The sequence below is a fragment of the Macaca mulatta genome, chromosome 20 (genome assembly GCF_049350105.2).
Source record: "Macaca mulatta isolate MMU2019108-1 chromosome 20, T2T-MMU8v2.0, whole genome shotgun sequence".
NCBI classification, from domain to species: domain Eukaryota; kingdom Metazoa; phylum Chordata; class Mammalia; order Primates; family Cercopithecidae; genus Macaca; species Macaca mulatta.
In genome coordinates this window covers 30281057-30297672 of record NC_133425.1, presented here as the reverse complement: position 1 = coordinate 30297672, position 16616 = coordinate 30281057, and the positions used below count along the sequence as shown (strand labels likewise).

Here is a 16616-nt window from a genome sequence, read left to right as displayed (position 1 = left end):
CTGTTTTGGTTACTTTAGCCTTTTAGTATAGTTTGAAGTCAGGTAGTGTGATGCCTCCAGCTTTGTTCTTTTCACTTAGGATTGTCTTGGCTATATGGGGTCTTCTTTGATTCCATATGAAATTTAAGGTAGTTTTTTCCAATTCTGTAAAGAATGCCAATGGTCATTTGATGGGAATAGCATTTAATCTATAAATTACTTTGGGCAGTATGGCCATTTTCACAATGTTCATTCTTCCTATCCATGAGGAGGGAATGTTTTTCCATTTGCTTGTGTCCCCTCTTATTTCCTTGAGCAGTGGTTTGTAGATCACCTTGAAGAGGTCTTTCACATCCCTTGTTAGCTGTATTCCTGGGTATCTTATTCTCTTTGTAGCAATTGTGAATGGGAGTTCATTCATGATTTGAATCTCTGCTTGTCTATTGTTGGTGTAAAGGAATGCTTGTGATTTTTGCACATTGATTTTGTATCCTGAGACTTTGCTGAAGTTGTTTATCAGTTTAAGGAGTTTGGGGCTGAGATGACTGGGTTTTCTAAATATAAAATTATGTCATCTGCAAACAGAGATAATTTTACTTCCTCTTTTCCTATTTGAATACCCTTTCTTTCTTTCTTTCTCTTGCCTGATTGCCCTGGCCAGAACTTCTAATACTATGTTGAGTAGGAGTTGTGAGAGAGGGCATCTTTGTCTTCTACTGGTTTTCAAAGGGAATACTTCCAGCCTTTGCCCATTTAATATGATGTTGGCTATGGGTTTGTCATAAATAGCTCTTTTTATTTTGAGGTATGTTCCATCAATACCTAGTTTATTGAGAGTTTTTAACACAAAGAGATGTTGAATTTTATCAAAGGCCTTTTCTGCATCTATTGAGATAATCACGTGGTTTTTGTCTTTTGTTCTGTTTATGTGATGGATTATGTTTATTGATTTGCATATGTTGAAACAGCCTCGCATCCCAGGGATGAAGCCAACTTGATTGCGTTGGATAAGTTTTTTGATGTGCTGCTGGATTCGGTTTGCCAGTATTTCATTGAGGGTTTTCGCATCAATGTTCATCAGGGATGTTAGTCTGAAGTTTTCTTTTTTTTGTTGTCTCTCTTCCTGGTTTTGGTATCAGGATGATGCTGGCTTCATAAAATGAGTTAGGGAGGAGTCCCTCCTTTTCAGTTGTTTGGAATAATTTCAGAAGGAATGCTACCAGCTCCTCATGGTACTTCTGATAGAATTCAGCTGTGACTCCATCTAGTCCTGGGCTTTTTTTTAGCTGGTAGGCTATTAATTACTGCCTCAGTTTCAGAACTTGTTATTGGTCTATTCAGGGATTCTACTTCTCCCTGGTTTAGTCTTGGGAGGGTGTATGTGTCCAGGAATTTATCCATTTCTTCTGGATTTTCTAGTTTATTTGTGTAGAGGTGTTTTCAGTATTCTCTGGTGGTAGTTTGTATTTCTGTGGGATCAGTGGTGATATCCCCTTTATCATTTTTTATTGTATCTATTTGATTCTTCTCTCTTTTCTTCTTTATTAGTCTAGCTAGCGGTCAGTCTATTTTGTTAACTTTTTCAAAAAACCAGTTCCTGGATTCATTTATCTTTTGGAGAGTTTTTCATGTCTCTATCTCCTTCAAGTCTGTTCTGATCTTTGTTATTTCCTGGCTTCTGCTAACTTATGCATTAGTTTGCTCTTGCCTCTCTAGCTCTTTTAATTGTAATGTTGACTTGAGATCTTTCTAACTTTCTGATGTGGGCATTTAGTACTGTAAATTTCCCTTTTAACACTGCTTTACCTGCATCCCAGAGATTCTGGTACGCCGTCTCTTTGTTTTCACTGGTTTCAAAGAACTTTTTGATTTCTGCCTTTATTTCATTATTTACCCAGGAGTCATTCAGGAGCAGGTTGTCAAGTTCTTTAATTTCCATGTAATTGAGTGGTTTTGAGTGAGTTTTTAAATCCTGAGTTCGAATTTGATTTCACTGTGGTCTGAGAGACTGTTTGTTATGATTTCAGTTCTTTCTCATTTGCTGAGGAGTGTTATATTTCCAATTATGTGTTCAATTTTAGAATAAGTGCCATGTGGCACTGAGAATAATGTATATTCTGTTGATTTGGGGTGGAGAGTTCTGTAGATGTCTCTTAGGTCCACTTGATCCAGAGCTGAGTTCAAGTCCTGAATATCCCTGTTAATTTTCTGTCTTGTTGATATGTCTAATATTGATAGTAGAGTATTATCATCTCCCACTATTATTGTGTGGGACTCTAAGTCTCTTTGTAAGCCTCTAAGAACTTATTTTGTGAATCTGGGTGCTCCTGTATTGGATACATATATATTTAGAATAGTTCACTCTTCTTGTTGAATTGTTCCCTTTACCTTCTTTGCCTTTTTTGATATTTGTTGGTGTAAAGTCTATTTTGTCAGAAACTGGGATTGCAACCTCTGCTTTTTTTTTTCTTCCATTTGCTTGGTAAATTTTCCTCCATCCCTTTATTTTGAGTCTATATGTGTCTTTGCACGTGAGATGGGTCTCCTGAATACAGCATACCAATGGGTCTTGACTCTTTATCCAATTTGCCATGCTGTGTATTTTAATTGACACATTTAGCCCATTTACATTTAAGGTTAATGTTGTTATGTGTGAATTTGATCCTGCCATCATGATGCTATTTGGCTGTTTTGCACACTAGTTGATGCAATTTCTTCATAGTGTCATTGGTCTTTACATTTTGGTGTGTTTTTGCAGTGGCTGGTACCAGGTTTTCCTTTCCATATTTAGAATGTCTTTCAGTAGCTCTTGCAAGGCAGGTCTGGTGGTAATGAAACCCCTCAGCATTTGCTTGTCTGGAAAGGACTTTATTTCTCCTTTACTTTAAAAGCTTAGTTTGGCTGCATATGAAATTCTGGGTTGAAAATTCTTTTCTTTAAGAATGTTGACTATTGGCCCCCAATCTCTTCTGGCTTATAGAGTTTCTGCTGAGAGGTCTGCTGTTAGTCTGATAGATTTCCCTTTGTAGGTGACCTGGCCTTTCTCTCTGGCTACCCTTAACATTGTTTCCTTCATTTCAACCTTGGAGAATCTAATGATTATGTGTCTTGGGGTTGATGTTCTCATGGAGCATATTAGCAGTAGACCCTGCATTTCCTAAATTTGCATATTGGCTTGTCTTCTAGGTTGGGGAAGTTATCCTGGATAATATCCTGAAGTATGTTTTCCAGCTTGTTTGCATTCTCCCCATCTGCTTCAGATACTCCAATCCGTCATAGATTCAGTCTTTTTGTGAAGTCACATATTTCTTGGAGGCTTTGTTCATTCCTTTTTATTCTTTTTTCTCTAGTCTTGTCTGCATGCCTTATTTCAGCAAGGTGGTCTTTCAACACTGATATCCCTTCTTCTGTTTGGTTGGTTTGGCTATTGATACTTGTATGCTTCATGAAGTTCTCATGCTGTGTTTTTCAGCTCCATCAGGTCATTTATGCGCCTCTCTAAACTGTTTATTCTAGTAGAAACTCCTCTATCCTTTTATCGAGATTCTTAGCTTTTTGCATTGGGTTAGAACATGCTCCTTTAGCTCAGCCTAGTTTTTTATTACCCATCTTCTGAAGCCTACTTCTGTCAATTCTTCTGTCTCATCCTCGCTCCAGCTCTGCATCCTTGATAGAGATGTTGCAATCATTTGAAGAAGAGGCACTGTGGCTTTGTGGGTTTTTTTGCTGTTGTTGATCCTTTTTCATCTTCATGAGTTTGTCTGGTTTCAATCTTTAAGGCTGCTGATGCTTGGATGGGGATTTTGTGGGGGTTTTTTTTTGTTGTCGATGCTGTTGTTGTTGCTTTCTGTTTGTTTTTCTTTCAATGGTCATGTCCCACTTCTTTAGGGCTGCTGCGGTTTGCTGGGGGTTCACTTCAGGCCCTATTTGTCACATGCATCCTTGTGAAGAGACCACCAAACAGGCTTTGTGTGAGTAATAATGCTTTTTAATCACCAGGGTGCAGGCAGACTGAGTCCAAAAAAGGAGTCAGCAAAGGGAGATAGAGGTGGGGCAGTTTTATAGGATTTGAATAGGTAGTGGAAAATTACAGTTAAAGGTGGTTATTCTCTTGCAGGCAGGGGCAGGGGTTACAAGGTGCTCAGTGAGGAAGTTCTGAGACTCATTGCCTAGAAGAAGGAATGTCACAAGGTTAATTGATCAGTTAAGGTGGGGTAGGAACAAATCACAATGGTGGAATGTCATCAGTTAAGGCAGGAACTGGCTATTTTCACTTCTTTTGTGGTTCTTCAGTTGCTTCAGGCCATCTGGATGTATATGTACAGGTCTTGAGCTCAGAGGCCTGAGACTGTTCATCTGGTTTACTCCTGTGCCTGGAGATGTCACTCAGGGAGGCTGGAGAACAGCAAAGATGCATGCCTGCTCCTTCTTCTGGAATCTCTGAACTCAAGGGGCACTAACCTGATGCCAGTAGGATTGCTCCTGTATAGGGTGTCCGACAACCCCTGTTGGAGGGTCTCACCCGATTGGGTGGCACATGGAACAGAACTTGTGTAATGAAGCACTTTGTCCCTTGGTGGAGGGGTGTACTTCGCTGGGGGGAAACCCACTTGTCTGGGCTGCCTGGATCCCTCAGAACTACCAGTAGGAAAGGCTAAGTCTACTGGTCCGCAGAGACTGCCATCACCCCTCCCCGTAGGGGCTCAGGCCCAGGGAGATCTGGGTTCTTTCCCTGAGCCTCTGGCTGGACTTATTGGAGTTCCTGCAGGGAAGCCTGGCACAATCAGGAAGGATGGGTCAGGGTCAGGCCTGAAGAGGCACTCTGGCTGCAGTCTGCCACAGCCAGTGTATTGGGCTGTGGGGAACATATCTTGGGACCAAGCCAACCAGCCTCTCTGACTCCAGAAGGGGAAAAGTGCAGCCTGGAGCTATAGAGATGGATGCCGCCCTTCCCCCACCCATTGAGCTTAGCGTATTAGGCAGTTGTGAGTCCCAGTGCTGGCTGCTGCCCCTCTACCAAGGGGCTCAAATGGCTTAGACAGCAGGCAGCCGCCGCTGTGGTGCTGGTTGCTCCTCCCACCAGGTGCTTGGCAGGCTTAAGCAGATTCCAGCTGAGAGGCTGTTGAGAATCTGCACAGCCCCAGGGTTGGGATGCTAAGCCCCAGTGGTGTGAGTTCACGAATGGGATCTTGCGATCCATGGGTGGCATAGTTCCGTGGAAAAAGCATGCTTTTCCCAGCTGGGTAGCATCCTCACTCACCACCTGCTTTGGCTGGCAGGAGGGAGCTCTCCTGCCCCGTATGGCCCTCAGATGGGCTGCCACACCACACTGTTATTACTTCCTCTCTGTGGATCATGCCAGCCTCCTAGTCAATTCTGATGGGAGAACCTGGATACCTTGGTTGCCAGTGAAGGATTCACACAGTTATTATAGTTATTTTCGATGGGAGCCTCCAAACCCTGCTGTTTCTAGTCAGCCATCTTGGTGCCGCTTCTGTGTGTCTGTTTTTGTGCCAGTACTCTGCTGTTTGGGTGACTGTAGGCTTATAGTTTAGTTTGAAGTTGGATAGTGTGAAGCCTTTGGCTTTGTTCTTTTTGTTTAAGATTGCTTTGGCTATTTGGACTCTTAGTTCCATATGAATTTTAGAATAGTATTTTTCTAATTTTGTGCAAAATGACGTTGGTAGTTTGATAGAATAGTATTGAATCTCTAGATTGCTTTGGGTAGTATGGCCATTTTAATGATGTTGATTCTTCTATGGGCATGGAATATTTTTCCAATTGTTCATGTTGTCTATAATTTTTTCAACAGTGTTTTATAGTTCCCCTTGTAGAGATCTTTAACCTTATTGGTTAGATCTATTCCTAGGTATTTGGTATTTTCTTTGTGTGTGTGGCTATTGTAAATGGAATTGTGTTCTTGTTTTGGCTCTCAGCTTGAATGTTATTGGTATATAGAAATGCTACTGATTTTTGTACTTTGATTTTGCATCTTGAAACTTTACTGGAGTTCCTTATCAGTTTTAGGAGCCTTTTGGCACAGTCTTTCCAGATGTAGAATCATATCAGCAGAGATGATGTCACTTTCCTCTTTTCCTCTTTGGATGCCTTTTATTTCATTCTCTTGACTGATTTTTCTGGCTAGTACTTACTATGTTGAATAGAAGTGGTAAGAGTGGGCATTCTTGTCTTGTTCTTGTTTTTAAAGGGAATACCTCCAGCTTTTGCCTGGTCAGTATGTTGGCTGTGGGTTTCTCATAGATGGCTCTCATTATTTTGAGGTATGTTTCTTCAGTGCTTAGTTTATTGAGGGTTTTACTTATCATTAAGAGATGTTAAGTTTTATCAAAAGCTTATCTTACATCTATTGAAATGGTGATTTTTTTTTCTTTTTTCTTTTTCTTTTTTTTCTTTTTTTGGAGACAAAGTCCTGCTCTATCCTCAAAGCTGGAGTGCTCACTGCAACCTCTACCTCCCAGCTTCAAGTGATTCTCACGGCTCAGCCTCCCGAGTACCTGTGACTACAGGCACGCACCAACACACCCAGCTAATTTTTGTATTTTTAGTAGAGACAGGGTTTCACCATGTTGGCCAACCTGTTCCTGAACTCCTGGCCTCAGGTGATCTGCCCGCCTCAGCCTTCCAAAGTGCTGGGATTACAAGCATGAGCCACTGTGCCCGGCTTTTAAATTTTAATTCTATGTGGTGAATCACATTTATGATTTCTATATGCTGGAACAACCTTGCATTCCAGGAATAAAGCCTAGCTAATTGTGGTAAATAAACTTTGGCTGTGCTGCTCGATTTGGTTTGCTAGTATTTTGTTGAGGACTTTTCTATGTTCATCAGATATATTGTCCTGCTGTTTTGTTTGTTCATTGTGTCTTTGCCAGATTTTGGTAACAGAGTGATGTTGGCCTCATAGAATGAGAGGGGAGGAGTCCCTCCTTCTCATTTTTTGAAATAGTTTGAGTAGAATTGATACCAGCTCTTCCTTGTACTTGTGGTATATTTCAGTTGTGAATCCATCTTGTCCAGGACTCTTTTTTGGTTGGTAGATTTTTTTATTACTGATTCAATATCAGAACTTGATACTGGTTTGTTCAGGGTTTCAGTTTCTTCCCTATTCACTCTTTGGAGATTGTGTGTTTCTAGGAATTTATTCATTTCCTCTAGATGTTCTACTTTATGTGCATAGAAGTCTTCATAAGTCTCTGAGAATCTTTTATATACCTGTGGGGTCGATTGCAATGTTTCCTTTGTTGTTTCTCATTGTGCTTATCTGGATCTTCTGTTTTTCTTTGTTAACCTCGCTAGTGGTCTATCAATCTTGTTTACCCTTTCAAAGAACCAACTTTTGGTTTTGCTGATGCTTTGTATGGAATTTGGGGTCTCAATTTAATTCAGTTATCTGATTTTAGTTATTTCTTTTCTTCTGCTAGCTTTGTGCTCAGCTTATTTTTCTTTTTCTAGTTTCTTTACATATGATGTTACCTCAGTAATTTGAGATCTAACTTTTAAAGTAGGCATTTCATGTTATAAACTTCTTTTAATGCAGCTTTAGCTGTGTCTCAAAGATTTTAGTATGTGTTTTCTCTGTTTTCACTTATTTCAAAGAACTTTTTGATTTCTTCCTTGATTTTATTGTTTACTCAAAAGTTGTTGAGAAGCCAGTTGTTTAATTTCTGTGCATTTCTGTAGTTTTGAGAGATCTGCTTGTTGTTTTCTGTTTTTATTCTATTTTAGTCCAAGAGTATGGTTGGTATGATTTTGATTTTTTTTTTAATTTATTGAGATTTGCTTTCTGGCTGAGCGTATAGGTTCAATCAACAAGTGTGTCCTGTGTGCATATGAAGGATTTATGTGTTCTATGGTTGATGGGTTGAGTGTTCTGTAGATGTCTATTAGGCCCAATTGGTCTATTCTATAGATGCCTATTAGGTCCAGTTGGTCATGTGGAATTGATGTCCAAAATTTCTTTGTTTATTTTCTGCCTCAATGATATAATGATGTCCATGGGGTGTTGAAGTACACCACTGTTATTATGTGGCTAATTCTTTTCTTAGGACTAGAAGTACTTGTTTTATGAATCTTGGTGCTCCAAAGTTTGGTGCATAGGTATTTAGCATATTTAAGTATTCTTATTGAATTGAACCCTTTATCGTTATGTAATATATCCTTGTCCTTTTGTATGGTTATTGGCTTAATGTCCTTATTTCTTTTTTTATTTTTTTTTATTTTTTGAGACGGAGTCTTGCTCTGTCACCCAGGCTGGAGTGCAGTAGCGCGATCTCGGCTCACTGCAAGCTCCGCCTCCTGGGTTTACGCCATTCTTCTGCCTCAGCCTCCTGAGTAGCTGGGACTACAGGCGCCCGCCACCTCGCTCGGCTAGTTTTTTGTATTTTTAGTAGAGACGGGGTTTCACCATGTTAGCCAGGATGGTCTCGATCTCCTGACCTTGTGATCCGCCCGCCTCAGCCTCCCAAAGTGCTAGGATTACAGGCTTGAGCCACCGCGCCTGGTCCAACGTCCTCATTTCTTAAAGAAGACAGAGAATGCCAGGCATAGTTGCTGGTTTTATCCCAGCACTTTGAGAGTCTGAGGCTGTAGGATTCCTTGAGGTCAAGAATTCTTGACCAACCTAGGTGACCTAGAAAGACCCTGTCTGTACAAAGAATTTTAAAAGTATTCAGATGTGATGGTACATTCCTGTAGTCATAGCCACTTGGTAAAGTTAGGGAGGGTGACTTCTTTAGGCCAGGAATTCAAGGTTCCACTGAGCTGTGATTGCACTCTGGCGTGATGACAGTGTAAGAACTTGTCTATAAGGCAAAGATAGATATTTTAAATTAATTTAAAATTAGTTTGTTGGGAACAGGTCCCCAAATCTGGCCATAAACAGGCCCCAGAACTGACCATAAACAAAATCTCTGCAGCACTGTGACATGTTCTTGAGGGCCATGATACCCACGCTGAAGGTTGTAGATTTACCGGAATGAGGGCAAGGAATACCTGGCCCACCCAGGATGGAAAACCACTTAAGGTATTCCTAAGCCACAAACAATAGCATGAGCAATCTGTGCCTTAAGGACATGTTCCTGCTACAGATAACTAGCCAGAGCCCATCCCTTTGTTTCCTGTAAGGAATACTTTTAGTTAATCTATAATCTATAGAAACAATGCTTATCACTGGCTTGCTGTCAATAAATACGTGGGTCAAACTCTGTTTGGGGCTTCAGCTCTGAAGGCTGTGAGTCCCCTGATTTCCCACTCCACACTCTGTATTTCTGTGTGTGTGTCTTAAATTCTTCTAGCGCTGCTGGGTTAGGGTCTCCACAACCGGGCTGGTCTCGGCATTAGCTAATAGATTTCTACTACTCTAACTTCACTTGGATATTAATATGTTAATTAATAGATTTCTACTTCTTTAGATTCACTTTCATTTTGGTCCTTTGATTTAGCCGTGTTTTTTGGTACTTTGATGTTTTGTGGTTTTGTTGATATTTTGATCAAGTAAGAAACAGCTACCTATTCCATTTTTTATGGAATGAATTTTTACAGATGAAAACTGATAGCTGTCAGGCCACTCTAGTCATTCTGGGAAATTCTTCAAACTGTTGTCAGGATGTGTCTTCTCTGGACTACTGTGTGTATTTTCCTATTAAAAAGATTTGCCTTTTTTTCTCTTAAGAGCCTTTAATCTCTCCCTTTGGTGAGTGTCATAGTCACTACTTTCTTTCTGTTGTGGAAATAAGCATTCATCTTTGTTCTCAGTTGACCCAACATGTCATTTCAACTATATCACCATTTTCTTCAGCACCACATATTAAAGGAAGCAATGAACAATCTTTAGCCCCAGAATAACCCAGAACTTTGGACATATGTTTTGCTCCTTTTCTTTTCTTTGCTGGGGGCAAAACAGAATGTGAAAAATTTCTGTGTAACTGCACTGTGCTGTGGTGCACAAATACAACAAATTTTCTTCCTTCTAAATGCGACCATTCTTGGCTTTGTGTTCACCTAGGCGCCGCAAACTCAACTGGCTTTAGTCACGCTAATATATTTAAGTTCATATATCAATTGAGAAAACAAAGGGACCTCAAGTTTTTGATTCAACTATCATGGTGTTCTCAACGTGGTATAATTTGGTATATTACATTTATAAAGTATTTTCACCTGAATTTAATAATTGGAATTTTTAAAACTTTTGGTATCTTTCAGATATGTTTTCTCATGATACTCAAGGCCTCTTGAGAAAAAAGTGCATAGAAGCATCATTCCAAAAATTGATATTGGATAGATATGGGAGCTGTGGCCCTCAGAATTTACACTTAAGGAAAGAGTGGGAAAGTAAGGGTAAGTATGGCAGTCACAACAGATGTTGTGATGGACATACAAAATGTAGCACAACTACCTGTAACAAAAACGTCACTGCTATAAGCGGTCAAAAACAAAAAACTCCATCTATGTCAGTTGCTTTTTCTAATCCATGTGTTTCTGCAACTAAATGTCAGCATCAATTTTTGAAACATACCTTTTCTTTGAAAGAAAATTTGGAAAATCTGAATAGTGACTTAGTCCACATTTCAAATAATCTTATAAACCAGTTAAAACATAGAATTAGAGTAAATGTTCAGTCAAATATTTCTGAAAAGAAAAGATTTAAAAATGAAGAGGTGATTTCTAAATATGATCAATTTGATGGGTCCTTTGTTAAAAGTTTGTTTCACCAACAAATAACATCTCCTTCTGCTTGTGATCGATATAGAAATGTCTTCATTCATTCATCATTGATTAATCAAGTCACGAAATAGATAATTTGGGAAAACATCACACATATGATAAAATTTTGACAGCCTTTAGGCAGGTCTCTACCAGTATATTTGTATTGCAGAGAAAAATCAGTACAATAAATCTGATACAACATTAAGCCAAGGCATAAGCCCCAGAAGACATGAGAAAACTCATTTTCTACAGAACCATTACAAATGTAAAATATGTGAGAAAGTCTTTCATGAATGCACCAACCATATCCATCAGAGTATCCATATTCAAGAGAAGTCTGCCAAATGTATCAAGTGTGTAGAAACTTTTATGCAGTCATCAAAACATACTCAGCCTCAGAAAATCCATGTTGGAGAAAAGTCACACAGATGTAATAATGGTGAGAAAATCCTTAGTAAATTGTCAAGTCTAAGAAACCATAAGATAATCCATAATGAAGAGAAACCTTACAAATGTAAAGAATGTGACAAAGCCTTTAACCATCGTTCACACTTTACTTAACATCAAATAATACATACTGGAGAGAAACCATAAAAATGTAAAGAATGTGGCAAAGCCTTCAATTCTAGTTCACATTTTACTATACATCAGAGAATCCACACTGGAGAAAAACTTTACAAATGTAAAGCATGTACCAAATATTTTACTTATTCTTCAAATCTTGTGCATCAGAGAATTCATACTGGAGAGAAACCTTACAAATGTAAAGAATGTGGTAAATCATTTAAAGTGTCTTCAGCCCTTACTCAGCACAAGAGAATTCATAGGGGAAAGAAGCCCTACAAATGTAAGGAATGCAGCAAAACCTTTAACGGTAGGTCGTACCTAACTAAACATCAGAGAATTCATACCAGAGAAAAACTTACACATGTAAATCATGTAGCAAATCTTTTTCTCATCCCTCGAGTCTTATTATCCACCAGAGAATTCATACTGGAGAAAAACCCTATAAATGCAAAGAATGTGGCAAAGCCTTTAATTGTAGTTCATGCCTTACTTGACATCGAAGCATTCATACTAGAGAGAAACCCTACAAATGTAAGGAATGCAGCAAAGCCTTTAACTATAGGTCATACCTAATTAACATCAGAGAATTCATACCAGAGAAAAACTTGACAAATGTAAATCTTTTTCCCATTCCTCAAGTCTTTTTGTCCACCAGAGAATTCATACTGGGGAAAAACCCAATAAATGCAAAGAATGTGGCAAAGCCTTTAATTATAGTTCACGCCTTAATCAACATCAAATAATTCATACTAGAGAGAAACCCCACGTATGTAAAGAATGTGGCAAGTTATTTAATCGATGCTCAACCCTTTCTCGACATAAGATAATTCATACTAGAGAATATCTATAGTTGTGGTAAATGTGGAAAGAGTTTTATCCAAAATTTAGAACCTAAAAATCACCATAGAGTTTATAGGGAAACAGACTTTGCACACTGAATAAATGGGAGGAAGTATTTAATCAAAACTCAAGTCTGAATGTGTCAGGACTTACACAAAAAAGGACTAAAGCACAGATCCCAGACTTTACATTAAATAAGAATATTTATTATGGAGAATTACTCTAAAGCCAAAGCAGTTATTTATTTTGTTATGTGTTTCAAATGAGCAAAAACATTGATGTTTGGACAAGTAATTATTCAGTGAGCACTTTATTTGTATTGAAAATATTTGAGATTTGTATAAAGCAAACAATAATTCAATTCTCAAATTAGTTGTTATACCTTAATGCCTAGTGTTTATATAAAAACATATAGTCTATTTTTTCTACATCAGAGCTACGAGAGGTTGTTTTAAAGTAGATGAACATCATTAATATCAATTTATTTTCATGGAAGTTTAATGGCAAATGTAGAATACGTGAAGAAAATCTAAAAGACGCTCTTTGTGTTTGAATCATAAAACAGTAATGCATGTAAATATATAGTACATATTTAGGGCATTATTATTCTATACAAAAAGAAGAATATTCTGAGTTTATTACATCAATTGTTCCTTAAGTAGAAAAAAACTGGTCAGTTATTTGAAATACCAGCATACCTTTATACTACAGTGAAGTAGTAACTTTGAATATTATTTGATGTGTTAAAAAAAAAAACTCACAGATATCAGAGAAAAGTGAAAACTTATATCTGAAAGATCCTAAATATACTTCATACCAATTTTCCGAAGGACTTCAACTTCGAAAAATATTGATAACATTCTCATAGTTACTATATTATATTCTGTCCTGCTTTTTGTAGCTACTGGTGTACTATAACAGTTATAATAAAGATTATATGGTAGTATACTTAAAAGCCATACTTTTACAATCCTGAATCATTGCTTATAAAATTTTATTCAGTGTTTTTCTTTGCACATGCCCTTTTTCAGTGTGAACACTTAGAGGCTTTTCTTGGCTTTAACTTACATTGAATGGAATATACAGATGTATCAACATAGAAAGAAAAAGGTGTAAGAGAACTATACAGGCAGAAATGCATGTGTTTACCTATCTTCAAAGGGAGACGAAAATCATGGATCACAACAGGAAATTTGAGAACTGTTGATTTACCACCAAACTAGAAACCTCACAAATTCTCAAAGCAAAATTAGTTTCTCTATTGTACGCTGAATTTTTCTCTCACAAATCTAATGTCTTCTGAGTTCAGACTCTATCTCTTACAAATCCTTTTTTCTTTCATATGCTTCCTGTAAGAATAATTATATGATTTTCTTATTTGAAAGCTTATAAAATATTGTTATATGTTATCATAGATTTTAAGAATGTTTTCATAAAATTTAATGGTGCTGGCCAGGCACAGTGGCTCACACCAGTAATCCCAGCATTTTGAGACTGAGGCAGGTGGATAACCTAAGGTTGGGAGTTCGAGACCAACGTAACCAATGTGGTAAAACCCCATCTCTACTAAAAATACAAAAATTAGCTGGGCGTGGTGGTTCACATCTGTAATCCCAGCTACTCAGGAGGCTGAGGCAGGAGAATTGCTTGAACTTGGGAGGCAGAAGTTGCAGTGAGCCAAGATCATGCCACTGCACTCCAGCCTGAGTGACAGAGTGAGACTCCATGTCAAAAAAAAATTAATGGTACTTAGAAATTAATCTGAAGACATGAGTAACTCTATAGTGATATATTTAGTTACAATACAAAATTCTGACCATTTAGTTGAAGTAAAAGTAGTGCCAAAGATAAATTTAAAATCTTGAAAACAGCCAGAACAAAGCAACAAATTACCTAAAAGGAGAAATAATTTAAGTGCAGTATAATATGTCATAAAAAGTAATACTTGCAAATGACAATGGAATTAATTTTTTTACGTTCAGGTAGGAAAACCTAGTATCAACACAAGATTCTGTATTCAGCAGAATTTTTTTTTTCTACTTTAAGTTCTAGGGTACATGTGCACAATGTGCAAGCTTGTTACATATGTATACATGTGCCATGTTGGTGTGCTGCACCCATTAACTCATCATTTACATTAGGTATATCTCCTAATGCTATCCCTCCTCCCTCCCCCGACCCCACAACAGGCCGTGGTGTGTGATGTTCCCCTTCTTCTGTCCAAGTGTTCTCATTGTTCAATTCCCACCTATGAGTAAGAACATGCAGTGTTTGGTTTTTTGTCCTTGTGATAGTTTGCTCAGAATGATGGTTTCCAGCTTCATCCATGTCCCTACAAAGGACATGAACTCATCCTTTTTATGGCTACATAGTATTCCATGTTATATATGTGCCACATTTTCTTAATCCAGTCTATCATTGATGGACATTTGGGTTGGTTCCCAAATGTTGCTATTGTGAATAGTGCCGCAATAAACATATGTTTGCATGTGTCTTTATAGCAGTATGATTTATAATCCTTTGGGTATATACCCAGTAGTGGGATGGCTGGGTCAAGTGGTATTTCTGGTTCTAGATCCTTGAGGAATCGCCACACTGTCTTCCACAATAGTTGAACTAGATTACAGTCCCACCAACAGTGTAAAAGTGTTCCTATTTCTCTACATCCTCTCCAGCACCTGTTGTTTCATGACTTTTTAATGATTGCCATTCTCACTGGTGTAAAATGGTATCTCATTGTGATTTTGATTTGCATTTCTCTGATGGCCAGTGATGATGAGCATTTTTTCATGTGTCTGTTGGCTGTATAAATGTCTTCTTTTGAGAAATGTCTGTTCATATCCTTTGCCCACTTTTTGATGGGGTTGTTTTTTTCTTGTAAATTTGTTTGAGTTATTTGTAGATTCTTGGTATTAGCCCTTCATCAGATGAGTAGATTGCAAAAATTTTCTCCCATTCTCTAGGTTGCCTGTTCACTCTGATAGCAGTTTCTTTTGCTGTGCAGAAGCTCTTTAGTTTAATTAGATCCCATTTGTCAATTTTGGCTTTTGTTGCCATTGCTTTTGATGTTTTAGACATGAAGTCTTTGCCCATGCCTATATCCTGAATGGTATTGCCTAGGTTTTCTTCTAGGGTTTTTATGGTTTTAGCTCTAACATTTAAGTCTCTAATCCATCTTGAATTAATTTTCGTATAAGTTGTAAGGAAGGGATCCAGTTTCAGCTTTCTACATATGGCTAGCCAGTTTTCCCAACACCATTTATTAAATAGGGAATCCTTTCCCCATTTCTTGTTTCTCTCAGGTTTGTCAAAGATGTGTGTAGGCTGTAGATGTGTGATATTATTTCTGAGGGCTCTGTTCTGTTCCATTGGTCTATATCTCTGTTTTGGTACCAGTACCATGCTGTTTTGGTTACTGTAGCCTTGTAGTATAGTTTGAAGTCAGGTAGCGTGAGGCCTCCAGCTTTGTTCTTTTGGCTTAGGATTGTTTTGGCAATGCGGGGTCTTTTTTGGTTCCATATGAACTTTAAAGTAGTTTTTTCCAATTCTGTGAAAAAGTCATTCGTCACTTGAGGGGGATGGCATTGAATTTATAAATTACCTTGGGCAGTATGGCCATTTTCATGATATTGATTCTTCCTATCCATGAGCATGGAATGTTCTTCCATTTGTTTGTGTCCTTTTATTTCATTGAGCAGTGGTTTGTAGGTCTCCTTGAAGAGGTCCTTCACATCCCTTTTAAGTTGGATTCCTAGGTATTTTATTCTCTTTGAAGCAATTGTGAATGGGAGGTCACTCATGATTTGGCTCTCTGTTTGTCTGTTATTGGTATATAAGAGTGCTTGTGATATTTGCACATTAATTTTGTATCCTGAGACTTTGTGAAGTTGCTTATCACCTTAAGGAGGTTTTGGGCTGAGACAATGGAGTTTTCTAAATACACAATCATGTCATCTGCAAACAGGGACAATTTGACTTCCTCTTTTCCTAACTGAATACCCTTTATTTCTTTCTCCTGCCTAACTGCCCTGGCCAGAGCTTCCAACACTGTGTTGAATAGGAGTGGTGAGAGAGGGCATCCCTGTCTTGTGCCAGTTTTCAAAGGGAATTTTTCCAGTTTGTGCCCATTCAGTATGATGTTGGCTGTGGGTTTGTCATAAATAGCTCTTATTATTTTGAGATACGTTCCATCAATACTGAATTTATTGAGAGTTTTTAGCATGAAGGGCTGTTGAATTTTGTCAGAGGCCTTTTCTGCATCTATTGATGCAGAAATAATCATGTGGTTTTTGTCTTTGGTTCTGTTTATATGCTGGATTACGTTTATTGATTTTCGTATGTTGAACCAGCCTTGCATCCCAGGGATGAAGCCCACTTGATCATGATGGATAAGCTTTTTGATGTGCTGCTGGATTCAGTTTGCCAGTATTTTATTAAGGATTTTTGCATCAATATTCACCAAGGATCTTGGTCTAAAATTACCTTTTTTTGTTGTGTCTCTGCCA

At 38.1% G+C, this 16616-nt stretch overlaps 1 protein-coding gene across 1 annotated transcript in view; it reads left to right on the top strand.

The window, feature by feature from the left end:
* Positions 1-12121, top strand: part of LOC100428196 (uncharacterized) — a 41711-nt gene extending 29590 nt beyond the window's left edge. The window contains 4 exon segments of the mRNA XM_028840739.2: positions 10201-10335; positions 10874-11623; positions 11626-11844; positions 11847-12121. Of these exon segments, the coding sequence (XP_028696572.2) occupies positions 10201-10335; positions 10874-11623; positions 11626-11844; positions 11847-12121 (1379 nt within the window).
* The last annotated feature ends 4495 nt before the right edge of the window (positions 12122-16616 follow it).